Source organism: Bufo gargarizans, chromosome 4, assembly GCF_014858855.1.
Source record: "Bufo gargarizans isolate SCDJY-AF-19 chromosome 4, ASM1485885v1, whole genome shotgun sequence".
Taxonomy (NCBI): Eukaryota; Metazoa; Chordata; class Amphibia; order Anura; family Bufonidae; genus Bufo; species Bufo gargarizans.
The window spans coordinates 107,268,002-107,289,390 of record NC_058083.1 but is presented as its reverse complement, the minus strand read 5'-3'; the positions used below and the strand labels follow the sequence as shown (position 1 = coordinate 107,289,390).

At 47.7% G+C, this 21,389-nt stretch overlaps 1 protein-coding gene across 1 annotated transcript in view; it reads right to left on the bottom strand.

Annotated features, from left to right (window-relative positions):
• Positions 1-964: 964 nt before the first annotated feature.
• Positions 965-21,389, bottom strand: part of KLHL24 (kelch like family member 24) — an 81,665-nt gene continuing 61,240 nt past the window's right edge. Inside the window, exon 8 of the mRNA XM_044288554.1 lies at positions 965-1,111. Within this exon, the coding sequence (XP_044144489.1) occupies positions 1,052-1,111 (60 nt within the window). The 3' untranslated portion in view covers positions 965-1,051. The remainder of the gene's footprint in view (positions 1,112-21,389) is intronic.

Below are 21,389 nucleotides of genomic sequence, written 5' to 3'. Positions count from 1 at the left end.
CCCTCTCCATAACTACGCCGTCCACAGATACCCCTCTCCATAACTACGCCGTCCACAGATCCCCCTCTCCATAACTACGCCGTCCACAGATCCCCCATAATAGTGTCGTCCACAGATCCCCCATAATAGTGTCGGCCACAGATCCCCCATAATAGTGTCGTCCACAGATCCCCCATAATAGTGTCGTCCACAGATCCCCCATAAGTGTCGTCCACAGATCCCCCATAATAGTGTCGTCCACAGATCCCCCATAATAGTGTCGTCCACAGATCCCCCATAATAGTGTCGTCCACAGATCCCCCATAATAGTGTCGTCCACAATTTGTTTTAATATGGCCTTTGAACATAATTTTTCAAGTAAGATCATATAAACCTCTCTGTTTTGTAATTTTGTCGTTTTTCCCGATTAATCGATTAATCGTAGAAATTAATCGGCAACTAATCGATTATTCAAATAATCGTTAGCTGCAGCCCTAGTTATTTTGACATTTTTTTTTTCGTTTCACCATTTTGCTATATGGGATAAATATTTTTATATTTTAATACAATGGATGTTATCGCACACGGCTATGTCCATGATGTTTATTTCTTACATTGTTTATTTTTATTTACATTTTGGGTAAAGGGGGGTGATTTAAATATATATTTGTTTTTCATAGATATATATATATATATATATATATATATATATGTATAATACATTTTAGTAGCTCCCATAGGGAACTATAGCAAGCAATTTCATGATTTTCCTAGTTTATGACGTAAAGTCATTATTTTATTAAAGACACGGAGATGAGTATTGCATCAACTCTCTTTACTGATCTACCATAGCAGCAAAGAAAAAAACTGATATTACATAGAAAAAACCATGGTAACCAACTCCTCCCCTCTATCCCAGTATATATAGTCTCAGCCCTCTGGGATCCTCCTCTTCCTTTGCGAAGACCACAGGAACAAAGAACAACTCCAAAATGCCGACTGCGACCTGGAACTGGAAACTAGTAGAACTCTTGACAGCAGAGATCTTCAACGGAAGATGGCAAACTCAACCCTACTGAAAACATCCCCTGGAACCTTGGGTACGACTCCTCCGTCGTGTCGACCGCTCAACCTGTGAACAAAAAAGAGAATCCAAATAACGTGTGACCATAACAACAAATTCCCGTATTCCACAATGAATGATAACAACTAGTTCTTGAACAACACTTCAAAAGAAGTGTGTAAAAACCCTCACATAAACATCTAATAGTGGGAGGGAAAAAGAGGGGGGTCAATACTCGCCTCCGTGTCTTTAATAAAATCATGACTTTACGTCATAAACTAGGAAAATCATGAAATTTTATAACAAGACACGGAGGCTCCTATTGCAAGTTTAAAGCTGAGAGACCACAGACGCAAAAGCATGAGACGGTGGCCTAAAATAGAACTCTCGAAAGGTAGACACCCTAGACCAATCAGCTAATTTCATGACATCCTCCAGGCGAGTGCCTGAGACTGTCATAGAGGTAGCTGTGGTGGAAAAACCTGGTCTGGGAGGCCAGGAAAGGCGAGACCCCTTAAAGAGGACCTTTCACTCGTATACAATCTAAAAACTAACTCTATCTGTGGGCAGAGCGGCGCCCAGGGGTCCCCCTGCACTTACTAGTATGCCTGGGCGCCGCTCCGTTCGCCCGGTAGAGGCTCCGGTGTCTCAGCTCCGTCTGTTGTACTGGACTGATTTTTTTGTAGGAGGCGTGTCCCTTGCTGCAGTGCTGGCCAATCGCAGCACACAGCTCATAGACTGGCTATGAGCTGTGTGCTGCGATTGGCCAGTGCTGCAGCAAGGGACACGCCTCCTACAAAAAATCAGTCCAGTACAACAGACGGAGCTGAGACACCGGAGCCTATACCGGGCGAACGGAGCGGCGCCCAGGCATACTAGTAAGTGCAGGGGGACCCCTGGGCGCCGCTCTGCCCACAGATAGAGTTAGTTTTTAGTTTGTATACGAGTGAAAGGTCCTCTTTAAGCAAGCGCCGGACAAGGGGATGTTGTCCCGCAGGATATCCCTCGAAACCCCTATGTCTGGACGAGATCGCTGACCTAGAAACATTTATGGTGCGATAGGCCTTACCCTCGTCGTACAAGGAAGACAAAAAGGATAAGATCGAACCTACAGGAGCTTGAAAGGGATCCAAATCGTGTGTGTCGCACCAGCGAGACCAAGAGTCCCAGGAGGATCTATAAGCCCGTCTCGTTCCGGGAGCCCATGCGCTCTCCAGTAAGAACGTAGTTGTGTCCGAAAAACCCGAGACGTCCCAGGAACTCCCGAGACCCTGCAAGCGAGGAGACGTAACAAACCTGTCTGAAGCAGGGGGTGAGACAGGTGATCTGGGAGAAGGAGGGGATAATCGACCAACAGATCCAGCAACTGAGGGAACCAGGGCTGTGACTTCCAAAGGGGAATGATCAGGATCAGTTCCGCCAACTGACGCTGAACCTGTAAGAGTACTCGTGGGATGAGGGAGAAAGGGGGAAACGCGTACATCAGAGCGCCTCCCCAATGCTGGAGAAATGCGTCTACCGCTTCCGCCAAAGGGTCTGGTCGCCAGCTGAAGAACCTGGGCAGCTGGGTGTTCAGGCGGGTCGCGAACAAGTCTATAGAGGGGGGACCCCAGTGAGCTGATAAGGCAAGGAAAACCTGTTTGTCTAGCTTCCAGTCGCTGGAATCTGAAGTATAACGTGAGTTCCAGTCCGCTATGGTATTGTGTAGGCCAGGTAGATGTTCCGCAACTACCATGATGCCTCTGGCTAGGCAAAACTCCCAAAAATCCTTTGCTAGGTAAGTAAGGACAGAAAAGCGGGTCCCCCATGCCGTTGACGTATCGGACCACGGATACGTTGTCCATCCGCAATCTGATACAAGACTTGATCGTGCCATTGGCGAAACTGCGTATTGTAAATGACCCTGCCAGCAATTCTAGGCCATTGATATGGAGGCGAGTCTCCTCCGGGGACCAAGGTCCCCCCGTGGACACTCCATTGCAGTGTGCGCCCCAGCTGTGCAAACTGGCATCTGATTCGATGATAAGGTCTGGCTGAGGACCAAAGATCGCCTTGCCATTCCATACCATGAGGTTCTGTATCCACCATTGTAGTTCGTCTCTCGTCTCTTTGTCTAAAACAATGGTGTCGGCATAGGAGGCCCCTGCCCGAAGGTGGGAAATCTTCAGGCGTTGTAAAGCCAGATAGTGAAGAGGGGCAGGGAAGATAGCCTGAATGGACGCAGCTAGGAGTCCGATAATCCACGCCATCTGCGTAGGGACAGGTGAGGATGCAGTAAGGCATGCCGCAACTCTTTGCGGATAGCGTGGACCTTGACCAGGGGAAGGTTGAGGGTCTGGGAGACAGAGTCCACCCTGAAACCTAGAAACTCTATCGAGGTGGAGGGGTTGAGGCAGGACTTCTTCTGGTTGATAATGAAGCCCAGGCTAGAGATAAGGTTGATGGACATAAGTAGGTGATGTAACAGTAGCTGGGGGGTCTGTGCCATAATGAGAATATCGTCCAAATAAATTATCATGCGGATCCCCCTGCTGCGTAGCCATGCAACCACTGGCTTCATTAACTTGGTGAAACACCAAGGAGCGGAGGAGAGACCAAATGGAAGGCAGGTGAAACGCCAGATCTGGCAGTTCCAATGGAAACGGAGTAGGTCTCTGGATCCTGGGGCTACGGGGACTGTCAGGTAAGCGTCCCTGAGGTCCAGCTTGACCATCCAATCTCCTGGGATGAGCATATCTCTCAGTAGGTGGATGCCCTCCATTTTGAAATGACGATATTGGACTGAGGGCTTTCAAATTGATGACTGGGCGCATCTGGCCACCCTTCTTTTGCACCAAAAACATAGTGCTGATGACACCCTCGGTATGCACCAGAGCGCGTTCTATTGCCCCTTTCTGGAAGAGTTCCAGCAGTTCTGAGTGAAGCTGACGTTGGGAAGAGGTTGGATGTGGCGGAGGTGGGGTAGGGAGTAGCCCCGGGTGAGCCACTAGATCTATTACAAAACCCCTGACGGTATTTAGAATCCATGGGTCGGAGGAGATCTCTGACCAGACATGGGAAAAATATTGGAGTCTGCCCCCGACACAATCTACCAAAAAAGGAGGAGAAAACCGGTCTGGACTTACTAACTGTCGCCTGGAGCTGGGAGCACCCCTAAAGCCTCTGGATTGTCCGGGAGCGCCCCGAGAAGGAAAGGAGGAGGGCTGGTGTCTTTGATCCTGCAGAGACGATCTGTATGTGTGCAGCATACGGGTAGGCTACCCGACACTGCTAGATTTGAATGTGTAGTTCCCTTTAAGCCAGTCAGGCCGGTTACTGGCAATCCTTATCACAGCCAGCAGAGGGAGCCCCCAGTTCAGTATAAATAGGCTAGGGCCTAGTTCAGGAAGTGTAGAAGTTTCCAGACTCAGTGCAGAGAGGGTTTCCTCCTGAGTCCATATGCATAGAAGACAGAAGGGCATAGCTAAACAGCCTGAAGACACAGAATACCACAGAGGCCGATCAGATAAAGCAAGAGGTACTCAAGATAACAGAGGAGGTACTAGATAAGGACAGCTTCAAGGGTACGCCAGATAAAGGGCCTTAGACCTTGGAGAGAAAGTGACATGTAGCAGGACCAGTCAGGAATAGTGTGAAAAGCCGCCTGTACTGCATCCCCTGTAATCAACACTCTGTATAATGCCTTGCTAAGACCGGCCATACTGTACTCCCAAGAACCAGCTGTATTCACTGATATTCAGTAAAAGTTCCAGTTTTTGTTGGCTATCCTATGCTTGCTTCATTCTTTTACAATACCATACACGGCGTGTCACCGTTTAATTGACACTGGCGTCACGAACTGTTAAATACCTGCCTGTTCCAGTATTTGCCCCAATTGAAGACGACAGTGGATCCCAGGTTAGTGGTCAATCTGCACTACAAAGCCCAGCATACACTACTGACCCCCTGGGACACTGCATGTGTAGGAGCCTCTTCCCGTACCACGGGAATGGGAGTAGGAACGGCCGGACATTCGGCCCACTGGAACTGCCGCCCCTATTGGAGAAACGGTTATTGAAAACCCTCTTCATTGATGACTGCGCTTTGTCTAGCGCTGTAAAGGCGCCCACATATCTGCCCAGTTCCTTGATGAAAGGTTTACCAAACAAAAGGCCTTGGGCATCCTTGCCTGCCTCAGACAGTGCTAGGTTGGTCAATTTCGGCTCCACCTTCATTAGGATCGCCTTGCGCCTTTCTATGGCCAGGGAGGTGTTAACATTTCCCGTAATGCAGATGGCCCGTTGGATCCATCCGCCCAGTTCTACAGGATCAACCTGCTTGCCCTCTGCTTTAGCGGCCTCCGCCAAATCAAAGATTTTTGCGAGTGGGCCAGTGATGTCCAACAGCTTATCTTGTACCGCCTTTAGAGCCGAATCTAATCCTTTCTTAGGATTGAACCCTGTTTTGGCTAAAAATTGAACCATTTTCGGATCGACTGAGGGCGTCTTACAAATCTTATGCGGTATAATGGGGCGTGGACACTCCGCGCGTAATTTGTTGCGCGACTCTTTGGAGAGAGGAGTGCGTATCTTGGCCTCTAAGTATTGGGCCACGAGTGTGGCGGGAAGCCATTCCGTGGAACGGGGGTGGTGAAGTTCGGGTTAAAGAGTGGCTCCCCCAACGTATCTACCAACAGGTCATCTGGCTGTCTCTCTAAAGGAGTGGATGTGGGTCTCATGACTAAGGGGATCTGGCCTGACCCAGAAGGCTCAACTGCCAGATCTGCGAACTCTTCCCCTGAGCCGCCCAGCGACTCCTCATGTGCCTCCTCTATAGACTCTCTCTCAGAATCAGATAAGGGCTCAGGTAACATCCTGGCCGTCTTCCACGCACGTGATTTTTCCGCCTGACGTGAGCAGGCTCTTTTACGCGGCATGTCCGCGTGTTCAATCGATGGACCTAAGCCATCCGTCAAGCTTGTTCTGGAGGCGGGCGGTAGTGCACATTGGCCTAAACCCGGTGCTTGGTATGAGACACCTGGGTGTGCGCCGAGCGCCTGGGAGATGGAATGGGAAATCACAGATGACCCGGAACCCATTGCAGATATGATGGCATTTGAAATAGACTGATGCAGCAAAGTGGCATGAGCCTCTGACGGTGGAATATCCACTCCTCTGCCCAGGGAAGGGGGGCCTAATAATTGGTGAAGGATTGTCCTGAACAGGGACCACATTAGTGCTTCCAACAGACATGATGAGGATGGCAGGAGTAATTCACCCCACACCACCGAACAAAGTAATGTGTTGAACTGAAAAGGAGAGAGAAAAAATAAGGTAAGGAGAGGGAGCCCTGGATATTGCGCCAGAGAGGGCAAGTGAAGAGGAAAAATGACTCACCAGCGAAAACATCAGGGTAAACGAGCCAGGAGAGCGGCAATGGGGAAAAACCGCCGAGCACAGTGAACGTCAGTGCAGGAGAGGACACGCCTGTGTAGAATGGCGGCGAGATCCCGTGAAATCTCGGGGAAGGCCGCCGCAACGCGCGAGATCGCGCGATACCAGAGCCACTAGCGGGGAAAAGGACTAAGATGGCGTCCGAAATCCCACCTATGGCTGGCGAGATCTCGGGCGGAATCGCGCGATACCAGAGCCACCAGCGGGGAAAAAGGACTAAGATGGCGCCTGAAATCCCGACTATCGCGAGATCTCGGGCGAAATCAATAAGGATGGCGCAAAGACTCCAAGGTAGAGAAACAGACTAAAGGATAAAGTAAGGTGATAAAGGGCTAAAGGGGGGGACGGAAGTGCCTCCACAAAGGGGGAAAAAAGGCACACGAAGAGGGGGGACAACCCAGGGGGCGAACAGATGGAAAATAATATAAGCCAAGTGGAAACCACAAACGGCCGGACAGAAAGGGGTGGGAATACCAGCCCAAAGAAACTGACACTAATAGCAATCAGAAAACGGCAATATATATATCTCTAAAAAGGACAAGTATTTAAACCCGAGAAAGGTACATAGGTACTTATCTGCCATGGTAGCAGCAAAGGAAGAGGAGGATCCCAGAGGGCTGAGACTATATATACTGGGATAGATTGGAGGAGTTGGTTACCATGGTTTTTTCTATGTAATACCAGTTTTTTTCTTTGTTGCTATGGTAGATCAGTAAAGAGAGTTGATGCAATACTCGTCTCCGTGTCTTTAATAAAATCATTAGATTGCTTTTCTCATAGACTTCAATGCATCAGAATTGTATTGCTTTCCTATGGAGCCCTACCACAGGTGCATGGTCAGGAGTGCACACTCCCGGTTTTTGACCTCACAGATGCTCTGGTCACATTTGACTATGGGTTCTGAGGGGTTAAATGTATGCGATTGACCATGGCGTCTGAGAGATTAACCACCTCAGCTCCCCTAGCTTAAACCCCCTTAATGACCAGACCACTTTTTACAATTCTGCACTACACTACTTTCACGGTTTATTGCTCGGTCCTACAACTTACCACCCAAATTAATTTTACCTTCTTTTCTTCTCACTAATAGAGCTTTCATTTGGTGGTATTTCATTGCTGCTGACATTTTAACTTTCGAAATTGACCCAAATTTTTGCAAAACAATTACATTTTTCACTTTCTGTTGTAACATTTTTCAAATAAAACTACATTTCTATATAAATTTTTCTCTAAATTTATTGTTCTACATGTCTTTGATAAAAAAAAAAAAAAATGCAATAAGTGTATATTTATTGGTTTGGGTAAAAGTTATAGCGTTTGCAAACTATGTACAGACTATAGTGCAAAAAAATTAATTTACCGTATTTTTCGCCGTATAAGACGCACTTTTTCTCCCCCCAAAATGGGGGGAAAATGCCCCTGCGTCTTATACGGCGAATGCTGTCAGTTTTACATCGCAAGCTGCGATGTACGAGCGAGCGGGGACTTGGGGAGGGACTGGGAGGAGGAGCTGGGGCCGGCAATAGCGGTGGGGTGGTGCAGTCACTGTACTATAGCCCCGCCCCGCCGCTCCGGTATACTAATATAATATGTCATATTCAATTAATGGTTATTAAATATGCCCCTTTATGCCTAATAGTACCTTAAATCCTAAGCGCTTCAGTAGTATGCAGGCCGGGCGGGCGGCAGCGTAACTCCCTGATGTCACGTGCCTGCGCCGCCTACTTTATGAATGAAGCAGGCGGCGCAGGCAAGTGACGTCAGTGAGTGACGTGCCGCGCCGGCCGCCCGGCCTGCCGGCATTGTACTGAAGCGCTTAGGATTTAAGGTACTATTAGGAATAAAGAGGCATATTTAATAACTATTAATTGAATAAGACATATTATATTAGTATACTGGAGCGGTGGGGGATCTGTGGATGGCACAGTTATGGGCTGGGAGGGTCTGTGGATGACACATGTATAACAGTGCCATCCACAGATCCCCCCTGTAACAGTGCCAGCCACAGATCCCCCTGTAACAGTGCAAGCCACAGATCCCCCTGTAACAGTGCAAGCCACAGATCCCCCCCACAACAGTGTCCGTCATCCACAGTTCCCCCATAACAGTGTCCGTCATCCACAGATCCCCCCATAACAGTGTCCGTCATCCACAGATCCCCCCATAACAGTGTCCGTCATCCACAGATCCCCCATAACAGTGTCCGTCATCCACAGATCCCCCCATAACAGTGTCCGTCATCCACAGATCCCCAGTAATAGTGCCATCCACAGACCACCATTAGTTCCAAACACACAGCACACCTTTTGGTTAAAAATATTTTTTTTCTTATTTTCCTCCCCAAAAACCTAGGTGCGTCTTATACGCCGGTGCGTCTTATACGGCGAAAAATACGGTACGCACTTTGACTTTCCTGAGGTTCTACAATGCCCAGACAGTAGAAACACCCCACAAATGACCCCATTTCGGAACGTAGACACCCTAAGGTATTCGCTGATGGGCATAGTGAGTTCATGGAAGTTTTTATTTTTTGTCACAAGTTAGCGGAAAATTATATATTTTTTTTCTTACAAAGTCTCATATTCCACTAACTTGTGACAAAAAAAAATTTTTTACATGAACTCACCATACCTCTCACGGAATACCTTGGGGTGTCTTCTTTCCAAAATGGGGTCACTTGTGGGGTATTTCTACTGCCCTTGCATTTTAGGGGCCCTAAGGCTGGGTTCACGCGGGCGTGTCCGGATGTGTTTTGACTGCGATTGCGTTCCGATGTTCAGTTTTTATCGCGCGGGTGCAATGTGTTTTACAGAAGTTCAGGTTTGGGTTCGGTGTTGTGTAGATGTTATTATTTTCCCTTATAACATGGTTATAAGGGAAAATAATAGCATTCTGAATACAGAATGCTTAGTAGGTGGTCAATTGAGGGTTAAAAAAATTAAAAAAAATTAACTCACCTTCTCCTCCTGATCACATGGTAATGGACCATGTGATTGGAGCATGTGATCTGACGTTACCACAGGTCCTAGCCGACAGCTCATCATTAAAGAAGTAAAGAAGAGACCGGGAACTACGCGATCAAGAGGAGAAGGCGAGTTAATTATTTATTTATTTTTTTAACCCTCAATTGACCACCTACTAAGCATTCTGTATTCAGAATGCTATTATTTTCCCTTATAACCATGTTATAAGGGAAAATAATACAGTGAATAGACTGTCACCTAGCAACCATGCGTGAAAATCGCACCGCATCCGCACTTGCTTGCGGATGCTTGCGATTTTCACTCAGCCCCGTTCAGTTCTATGGGGCCTGCGTTGCGTGATTTTCACGCAACGCATAAGTGATGCGTGAAAATCACAGCTCATGTGCACAGCCCCATAGAAATGAATGTGTCCAGATTCAGTGGGGGTGCAATGCGTTCACCTCCCGCATTGCACCCGCGCAGAAATTTTGCCCGTGTGAACTTAGCCTAAAGCGTGAGAAGTAGTTTGGAATCCAAATGTGTAAAAATGCCCTGTGAAATCCTTAAAGTACTCATTGGACTTCTTCTCACGCTTTAGGGCCCCTAAAATTCTAGGGCAGTATAAATACCCCACATGTGACCCCATTTTGGATAGAAGACACCCCAAGGTATTCCATGAGGGGCATGGCGAGTTCATGTAAAATTTTATTTTTTGTCACAAGTTAGGCGAATATGAGACTTTGTAAGAGAAAAATATATATATATATCATTTTCCACTAACTTGTGCCAAAAAAAATATATATTCTAGGAACCCGCCATGCCCCTCATGGAATACTTTGGGGTGTCTTCTTTCCAAAATGGGGTCACTTGTGGGGTATTTATACTGCCCTGGTATTTTAGGGGCCCTAAAGCGTGAGAAGTAGTTTGGAATCCAAATGCGATGCAAAATATCATTTATTTTAAACACAAAAGTGATTTTAATGCTGAAAAAGTAGTAAAACATAAAAAAAACTACTGGTACATAAATTTGGTATCGCCATAACCATATCAACCCACAGAATAAATTTATCATATAATATTTACCACAAGAGGAACCCCATAAAAAAATAAAAAAACACTGACAGAGTTGCCACTTTTGATCATTTCACCTACACAAAAAATTGTATAAAAAGTGATCAAAAATACATATGTACCCCAAAATAATAGCAATATAAATTAAAGCCTGTCCCACAAAAAACAAGCCCCAAACAGCTACATTTGTGAAAAAATACAAATGTTATGGCCCCTAAACTAATTTCAGCAAATTACATGTTAGAAAATCCTCAAGCCGCTTTTACCCTTCTGAATGCTGCCATGCGCCCCAAACAGCGGTTTATGACCACGTATTGAGGTGTAGCCGTATTCAGGAAAAAATGCATAACAAATTTTGGGGTGCATTTTCTCCTGTTACGCCTTGTGAAAATGAGAAAATTTGGGGCTAAAGCAACTTTATATTGGAAATAAAAGTTAATTTTTACTTTCACAGCCATGTGTTTTTAAATTCTAGGAAACGCTTGTTGGGTCAAAGCATTCACTTCACCACTAGATTCCAAAATGGGGTCACTTTTTGGGGTTTTCTTTCTAGGGGTACCTCAGGGTCTCTTCAAATGTGACATGGCACCAGAAAACCATTCCAGCAAAATCTGCCCTCCGTTAACAATATGGTGCTCCGTTCCCTCTGCATCCTGCCGTGTGCCCATAAAGCAGTTTACGACCACATATGGGTTGTTTCTGTAAACTGCAGAATCAGGGTAATAAATATTAAGGTAATTTTGGCTCATTAACCCTTGCTGGGTTACAGGAAAATTGGAATGAAATGGATAATCTGCCCCAAATTTTTTTTTTTTAAATGTCCCCTCCATTTTGCTTTACTTCTTGCGGAACACCTAAAGGGTTAATAAAGTTTGTAAAATCAGTTTTGAATAACTTGAAGGATGTAGTTTCAAAAATGGGGTAATTTATAGGTGGTTTCTACTGTGTAAGCCCCACAAAGTGACTCCATAACTGAAATAAAATGACATTTACAAAATTGTGCCAACATAAAAAAGACATATGGGGAATGTAAAGTGATTACTATTTTATGAAGTATCACTATCTGTCTTAAAAGCAAAGAAATTCTAATTTTGAAAATAGTGAATTTTTCTTAAATTTCTGCAAATTTGGGATTTTTTTATGCATAAGGGAAAACATATCAACTTAAATTCACCATTAACATGTAGTACGGTGTATCACGAGAAAACAATCTCAGAATGGCTTGGATAAGTAAAAGCGTTCCAAAGTTATTACCACATAAAATGACACTTGTCAGATTAGAAAAATGAGGCTCCGGCATTTGTTCCAAACTGGCTGTCACTTGAAGGGGTTAAAGTTCTGACTATCGATGTATATATGCGTACGGCGGTCGGAAATGGGTTAAATAGTTGTCCAGCCTTGGATCCAACAACCCCTATGCCAAGAAAACTTGTCTGTCTGTGGTCCTGCCTCTGCTCCATACATGGCCGCTTCCAGTCCCTGGGAGGCGAGAAAGTGGCTGGGCCACTGCCCCCCCCCCCCCCCCCCCCCAAAAAAAATAAAATTAAAATGACTTGGTCTTTTTATACGGTGGAGTCACATTTTTATGACCACCAGGTAATATCCAGAGTGACTGCTGTATCCAGCACACAAAGCAGTTAGATGAGCTGGGAGTGATAGGTATCACCATGCTGACTGCATCCCACAGCTGCCGGAGGGTGCGGGGTGGGGGGGATACATACAGTGATCACGACGATCGAGGTGGTCCCACAAATGCTCAATTGGGTTCAAGTCAGAGGAATTAGGGGCCCGAGTAGTACTTGGAAGTCTTGGTCTTGCTGTTCCAACCAATGCCAGACGTTTCTGGCCCTGTGACATGTCGCATTGTCTTGCTGGAAGAGCCCATCCGCCCTAGGGGAGACAATCGGCATGTAGGGGTATACGTGATCTGCAAGGGTGGATACCCAAAGCGGTTGAGAGTATCTTCCACATGGATGAGTGTCACCCAGAGAATACCACAAAAACATTTCCCAGACCACGCTGCCACCACCAGCTTGTGCTCCTCCAGCAATGGTTGCAGGGTGTTTGTTCTCTGATGTTTCTCACCAACGTCCATCTGTTAGATGAAGCAGAAAAGTGACTCACTGGAGAAGGCCACCCTTTGCGGAGGTCCAATTCCGATACTGCTGTGCAAATTGAAATTTATTTCGCAGATGCAACTTCATTATTAAGGGTGCAGTGTGACCGTCCATCTGCTTTAGAGCCCCATATGCAGTAGGGTTCACTGAACTGTTGTTGTAAACACTAGGATTTTCGTTGAGCAGCAGTGGACTCCAGCATAACGAAAACCGGACGGATCCATTATGAAGGCCATAGACTTCTATTATGATGGAATGCCTCTAAAGGGCAGGGAATAAAGTTTAATTTTCTCTGCAAATCTGAAACACAAAACCAGAACATACCATCGGGGAGAACACGCTAGAAATGACATTGTTTATCGGGGAATATCCTGTTGATGGGTTCCCTTTAAGTAAACAGTGGCAAGAAACTTTCAGGTGACTTTTTTTATGGTTTTTGAGATGTGATATCACACTGTGACGCGGTATTACGGTATTATCGAGTTTAGATCTGGTACATCTGTAACATTATTTTTATCGGCTAGGAAGTGCTGTGAAAAAGAAAACCATACAAAATGGCGGAATTTAGTTGATCCTGAGAACACTTCATTCATTCTGTATGGCACTAGAGATAGCAGAGCACAGCGCTCAGGTATTTCCAGCCTATACCCTATATAATAAGTTATAAATAATAAGGTTATCTGTCGTCCATTTCTCGCAACTGTTCCAACAAGTTTTTCCAGTATCCTTCATTATCAAGACATTATAAAGTTTCAGCCTCTGTCAGTAATGTAAAAAAAAATCTGAGAACTCAAATTGGAACCCAGTAAACTGTGTTTGTATAGCATGCCTACCCTGCATAGAATGAACACAATCTTTATCTGTAAGTGCAAATTCTTACTAATGCCTCATGTAGACAACCATATTTTGCATATATGTCCGATCTGCATTTATTGTGGATTGCACACAAACCCATTCATTTCTATGGGTCAGCACAAAAAACAACAACTGAGAGCACACAGATGTCATCCATGCAGGCTGAGACTGGCCCACCGGGAAGGCGGGGGATTCATCGGTGGGCCCCCAGTCTCCTGCGCCCGGAGATAAAATGGAGGAGTAATTATTTCTCCTTTCTCAGGAGAGATAATTATTGTAGCCACTAGGTGGCAGTATCACACAGTGATGCAGCCTCCTACTGGTGTAAATTGTACAGGAGGCCCCCCGCAGTATCTTCTAAACTTCCCGGCTGCTGGCAGTGAAGGAGGAGAGAAAATGTCTGGGCATCCTCCTGCCCTCCCTGCTGTCAGAAAACTGGCTGCTGGAGAGAAGGACTCCTCTGTGGTGCTGGAATGATTTCTCAGGTGTGTGACAGTAGTGAGCAGTAGGAGACTGTAAGGTCTCTGTCACACAAGTGAGTTTTCTGCGCAGGTGCAATGCATGACGTGAACACATAGCACCCACACTGAATCCTGACCCATTCATTTCAATGGGTCTGTGTACATGAGTGTTGTTTTTCACACATCACTTCTGCGTTGCTCGAAAATCACAGCATGTTCTATATTCTGTGTTTTTCACGCAGCCCTGGCTCCATAGAAATGAATAGGGCTGCGTGAATAACGCATTGCATCTGCAAGCAAGTGCGGATGCAATGCGTTTTTCACTGATGGTTGCTAGGAGATGTTGTTTGTAAACCTTCAGTTTTTTATCACGTGCATGAAAAATGCATCAAAGCGAATTGCACCCGCGCGGAAATAACTGAACAACGGCAGATAAAACTGACTGAACTTGCTTGCAAAATGGTGTGAGTTTCCCTGAACACATCCTGAACGCATCCGGACCTGATCCATCATGCTCGTGTGAAAGGGGCCTAAGGGGGAACAAGGCGATTTGTTGATAGCAGACACAGATCTATGAATGTGTGCTGCTCTCTGGAGAGTTCAGAGTGGCATTAGGGGGACTCTGCCCTAGGTCCCCCCAATGCCTCTGCTTGAGGTGCACCTTAAGGCCTCTTTCACACAGGCGTCATGGATTTAGGCCGGATAAGATGCGGGTGCGTCACGGGAAAATGTGTGATTTTTTCGGCAAGAGTGCAAAACATTTTAATGCGTTTTGCACGCGCGTAAGAAAAATCGGAATGTTTGGTACCCGAACTTCTGTAAAGAAGTTCGGGTTTGGGTACCAAACATTCAGATTTTTCTCACGCGCATGCAAAACGCATTAAAATGTTTTGCACTCGCGTGGAAAAATCGTGCATTTTCCCGTGACGCACCCGCATCCTATTGGGTTAGGTGTTGTGTAGATTGTATGGTTATAAGGGAAAATAATAGCATTCTTAATACATAATGCATAGTGCAATAGGGCTGGAGGGGTTAAAAAAAAAATAATGATAATTTAATTCACCTTAATCCACTTGTTTGCGCCCGGCTTCTTTTCTTTCTTCAGGACCCGGGTAAAGGTCCTTTGATGACATCACTGCGCTCATCACATGGTCCATCACCATGGTGATGGATCATGTGACGGGCCATGTGATGAGCGCAGTGACGTCACCACAGGTCATTTCCTCCTGCACAGCAAAGAAGAAGAAAGAAGAGAAGCCGGGCTGCGCAAACAAGTGGATTAAGGTGAGTTAAATTATTTTTAATTTTTTTTTTACCCCTCCAGCCCTATTTTACTAAGCATTCTGTATTAAGAATGCTATTATTTTCCCTTATAACCATGTTATAAGGGAAAATAATAATGATCGGGTCCCCATTCCGATCATCTCCTAGCAACCATGTGTGAAAATCGCACCGTATCCGCACTTGCTTGCGGATGCTTGCGATTTTCACGCAGCCCCATTCACTTCTATGGGGCCTGCTTTGTGTAAAAAAAGCACAAAATAGAGCATGCTGCGATTTTCACGCAACGCACAAGTGATGCGTGAAAATCACCGCTCATGTGCACAGCCCCATAGAAATGAACGGGTCCGGATTCAGTGCAGGTGCAATGCGTTCACCTCACGCATTGCCACCGGCGCGGAAATCTCGCCCGTGTGAAAGAGGCCTAATAAGTGCCCCCACTCTAAATGCACCCCTAATATTGCATCTTTTCCAGTTGCCCTCCTAATGCCTCTGCTCCAGGATCCCCACTATTACCCTGCCTCAGGCGACCCTAATGCATCTGCCTTAGGTGCACCCCCATTAGTGCCCCATCTCCAGATGCCCCCACTCTAAATGCACCACTAATATTGCCTCTTCTCCAGTTACCCCTGCTGCAGGATCCCCACTATTACACTGCCTCAGGCGACCCTAATGCCTCTGTTTTAGGTGCACCCCCATTAGTGCCCCATCTCCAGATGCACCCACTCTAAATGCACCACTGTAACGGATCTCCTAGCACCCCGACCAGGTACCTCCGTCGATAGATGCTCCTAGTGCTTTCCGAGGACACCAAGCACTCCACTTGACACCGTACGCCCTGCAGACCCCACGAACCGCCGCAGCTTGGTTGGGGTCTCACCGTCCTCCACCCACGCTGGACCTATGACAAGGCTCCAGGCTCCAGTGGGTGAACCTCTCCTACAGCCAGAGAGCAGGAACAGCTCTTACAAGAGCTAGTAGTTATGCCAGGGGAGTATAGCAAATCTTCAGCGTATAGCAATCCCCCAGTTTGATCAGTTATCCAAACACCAGTCTCAACATGATGAAGGATAAAACAGGAACACTTTATTGAGGGCTACTCGCCCGTATTTATGCAGGTCCATATCTGGTGGACACGCCCCCAGGGGACCAGAATGGAGACTGCGACACACCGAACAGATACAGCACATCCCCACAATGCATCATGGTTTCCTCCTCTCTGCCCCAGAGACAACCGAGGGATAATCCAATTATCTCTCAGGACAAAGGGGAGATCGCCAATACACATGCGGGGACAACAGGACAGAAATCACCAGTTAAACACACAATGTCACACCCTCCCAGCAACCACAGACATTTAACATATTCCCAGATAGCTCAAGTCTGAGTGCATATCATTAGGTGAATGGCACTCAGACCACACAAATACAATTAAACTAGCCATCTGGGTACCCTCACATAACAAAATACAATTCCAAAGACAGATTTAAGCTGTGCAGCCGGCCTGTCTTCTTTAAAGTTAGTATGGGCCATAATCCTGAGGCAGGAGGCTGGCAACCTGCCCCCTCCAAAACACCGTGGCGAGGTTGGTTTCGTCACACATCTCCCCCTTCCAGGGAAGACTAACCAGATACCTGACCTCATGGTCAGTACCTGAGTTAGTCTGGCAGTCCAACCACAACCCCATACTGGACCTGTTGAATTTTGGGCTCTGTTCTGTATGTCCCTAGCTGTTGAGTGGGCATCTGCGACTCCTTGCTCCCTTGTGGTTCTCCAGCTTGGAGCTGTAGGTACTTGGTGGGCAGAGGTCGACTGCGCTCTGCCCAGATGCCAGCTCTTCCGCTGGGGTCGCTTGTGGGGAGTCCGGCTCTGAAGAAGAGGATAGGGGAGGGCAGAGGCCGACTGCGCTCTGCCCAGATGCCAGCTCTTCCGCTGGGGTAGCCTGTGGGAAGTCCGGCTGTGGAGAAGAGGATAGGGGAGGGCAGAGGCCGACTGCGCTCTGCCCAGAGGCCAGCTCTTCCGCTGGGGTAGCCTGTGGGAAGTCCGGCTCTGGAGTAGAGGATAGGGGAGGGCAGAGGCCGACTGCGCTCTGCCCAGATGCCAGCTCTTCCGCTGGGATGGGATCAGGAAATCCTATCCCCAGGACCTTGTTGCAGATCGGCTGTGGAGAGGAGGAATCGCTTACCTCCTCCTCCAGGCATTCCTGCAGGGTTGGTGGGGGATCTGAACCGGCCGTCCAGTATCCTGGTAGGCCTGGTGCAGAGACCGCGGTCCCATCTGCACCATCGAAGTTAGGGGTGCTGTCCCCCTGTGGTTGGGGATAGAGACCGGTTGTCTCTTCTCTCTTTACAACACACTGCTGCTGGGGTGTCAGACCGACTGTCTCAACTCTCTGTAACGCTGCCTGGTGCTGGGTAGTGGGTGCGACCATCTCCACTCCTAGTAATGCTGGTTGCTGCAGGGACGGGGGACTGACAATCTCCTCTCCCTGTGATCCTGTCTGCCGCTGGGGAGAGAGACCGGTTGTCATCTCTCCATGTAAGTTAAGCTGTCGATGGGAAGTCAGACCGACTGTCTGGACTCCAGGTAATGCTGGCTGTAGTTGGGGATCTGGGCTGGCTACCCAGCATCCCTGTAGGGCCGGTGGAGAGACTTCGGTCCCATCTCTACCTGCCGTCGGGACGTCTTCCCAGAACCAGTCAATGAAGTTCCCTACTTTGGGAGTTGGTAGGGAAGCAGGGGGTATCGCCGGCAAGTCTTCCCAGTTGTAGGAGGGCAGATCTGGCTCTACTTGTCGAGTAGGTTGGGGATGAACAGAGCTGAGCAGGTGTTGGTAGGTCTGCTCCAGCTCCCACTCCCTTGTTACCAGGTGGATCATGTCTTTGCTCACCTCCCTTCCGTCAGCATAATCATGCATGCCCATCCGGTAGTCGTAGATGTCCCAAAACCTAGACTCCTCCGTGCTGCCAAGATCAATGTCCTCCTCCAAGGCATCCCATAGTAACCCAGGTCCATCATAATCCTCACCCTCGGGTCTGTCGTGCTCAGCCATCCAGGGGGAATGTTGAATGACATGCCATCTTAGGGCCTGGTAAGCGTCCTCTAGCCAAAGCTCCTTACATACCAGGTTCTGGAGCTCTGTTACCCAGTCATCCAGGGGCTGCTCTCCCAAGAGACCCATCCGCATCGCCACACGCTTTTGTAGCCGCTGCTCATAACTGGGGAGACTCTCACTTCGCCGCCGCTGGGCATCTTCCAGGGCATCATACCAGACTTCCTTTCTGTCTGCATCCCTCCAGTCCGGGTCATCATCCTCCTCGTAGTGGAACGCTGTTCGAAGACTAGCCAATTCCATCCTGCTGTAGCCAGGGGCGCTGTACGGATACTAGCGTTGCCCTCAATATACTCCACGAACGGTGTCTCCGAGCTGCTTCTCCTCACACTAGGACGCCATCCCACTGCTGCCACCAATGTAACGGATCTCCTAGCACCCCGACCGGGTACCTCCGTCGATAGATGCTCCTAGTGCTTTCCGAGGACTCCAAGCACTCCACTTGACACCGTACGCCCTGCAGACCCCACAAACCGCCGCAGCTTGGTTGGGGTCTCACCGTCCTCCACTCACGCTGGACCTATGACAAGGCTCCAGGCTCCAGTGGGTGAACCTCTCCTACAGCCAGAGAGCAGGAACAGCTCTTACAAGAGCTAGTAGTTATGCCAGGGGAGTATAGCAAATCTTCAGCGTATAGCAATCCCCCAGTTTGATCAGTTATCCAAACACCAGTCTCAACATGATGAAGGATAAAACAGGAACACTTTATTGAGGGCTACTCGCCCGTATTTATGCAGGTCCATATCTGGTGGACACGCCCCAGGGGACCAGAATGGAGACTGCGACACACCCAACAGATACAGCACATCCCCACAATGCATCATGGTTTCCTCCTCTCTGCCCCAGAGACAACCGAGGGATAATCCAATTATCTCTCAGGACAAAGGGGAGATCGCCAATACACATGCGGGGACAACAGGACAGAAATCACCAGTTAAACACACAATGTCACACCCTCCCAGCAACCACAGACATTTAACATATTCCCAGATAGCTCAAGTCTAAGTGCATATCATTAGGTGAATGGCACTCAGACCACACGAATACAATTAAACTAGCCATCTGGGTACCCTCACATAACAAAATACAATTCCAAAGACAGATTTAAGCTGTGCAGCCGGCCTGTCTTCTTTAAAGTTAGTATGGGCCATAATCCTGAGGCAGGAGGCTGGCAACCTGCCCCCTCCAAAACACCGTGGCGAGGTTGGTTTCGTCACAACCACTAATATTGCCTCTTCTCCAGTTACCCCTGCTGCAGGATCCCCACTATTACCCTGCCTCAGGTGACCCTAATGCCTCTGTTTCAGTTATGACCCTCCGTTTGTGCCCTTAGCTCACATTGCTCCTCTATAGCACCTTTGCTTGGGCTTTGTTAAAGGTATTGACCTGCAAAGGGGGTTGGACTTATGACTGAAAAATTCTGCACAGTGCATCACATTCTCTAGTATTGACACGTATGGTTTACATGGCGGCAGTGATGATATTCCGTATTTACCGTCATCACTGCTGCCATGTAAAGAGATACTGGTGGTGGAGTGGTGGAGGATTTAAAGGGGTTGTCCAGGTTTTCAAGTTATCCTCTCCACACCATAGGGCATAACTACATGATTAGTGGCGTCCGATTCTGCGACCCCCACTGATCCCAGGAATGGGTCCTGTTCCCCCTTTTTGATGGTGTGGCAGGCCACACATACACCCTGTCGCTGCTCCATTCATTCTCTTTGGGACCACTGGAAATAGCCAGTGCCATTTCCAGCGACCTCATAGAGAACGGATGGAGAGGCAGGGCATATGCTCGACCTACTACTTAATCAAGAAGGGGGAACAGTGGGGGCTCCAGCGTTCAGACCCCCATAGATCACTTAGTTATCCCCGATCCTGTGGATAGAGGATAACTAGAAAAGTGGACACAGGTCCTTTAACAGGCGAGCATTTCTATTTTAGTTTGACATATCTTTTGGGCCAGATTTTTTATTGTAATTTTATTTTTTATTTTTACACCCTAAGTGTCTGATGGGGGTCTGACTGCTGGGACCCCTATGATCAAGGGAAATTGGTCTTAAGACTTTTGTGTACATAGATTGGCGGTAATGTAATTGAATGTCTCAGGACCCCTTTTTTCATGATCAGTGGGTGTTCCAGCAGTCAGACCCCAGCAATCTGATATTTATCACCTACTAGCAGAAGGACCCGGCTTTGCTCGGGTATATTTAATCTATTTCATTTAATGCTTGTGTGTGTCGTTAAAAGATATCGACAGTATCCACTCTAACAGTGATGTCTACAGTACCCCGCCCCTTTAACAGTGACCTCCACAGCGGCCTGCCCCCCTAACAGTAACATCCACAGCACCCTCCCCTTTAAGTGACCTCCACAGCGGCCTCCTCTTTATTAGTGACCTCCACAGTACCCCGTCTCGTTAACAGTGATTTCCACAATAACCTGCCCCTTAACGGTGATCTCTACAGAGCTGTTCCCTTAAAATGTCACCTCCACAACACCCTGCCACCTTAACAGTGACCTCTACAGCAGCCGTCCCTTTTTTTGTGACCTCCACAGTACCCCATTTCCTTAACAGTGATTTCCACAACACCCCGTCCCCTTAACAGTGGCCTCTACAGCAATCAGCCCCTTAACATTGACCTCCATAGCGGACTGTCCCCTTAACTGTGACCTCCACAGCAGCCTGCCCCTAGGGTGGCCAGAGGTCCGGTTTTAGACTGGACAGTCCAGCTTTCAGACTCCCTGTCTTCTGTCTGGCGCAGGATTTGGATGGACACAGCGATGTTATTTTGAACAGCTCACTCTCAGACAGCAGCACTGTGATGTCTGAGCGTGAGCTGCAGGGAGAAAGTCACCCTCCCTCCCACCCCTGCAGCTGACAGAAGTTGATTTTTACCTCAATTTGTTCAATCCCCGTCGGCTGTGGAGTGGGAGGGGGCGTGACTTAACGGGACCTGGGGGCGGGGTTTTTTAAGTCCGTCTTTTGAGGATTGCCTGAATGGCCACCCTACCTGCCCCTGAACTGTGACCTTCACAGCTTTCTGCTCCCTTA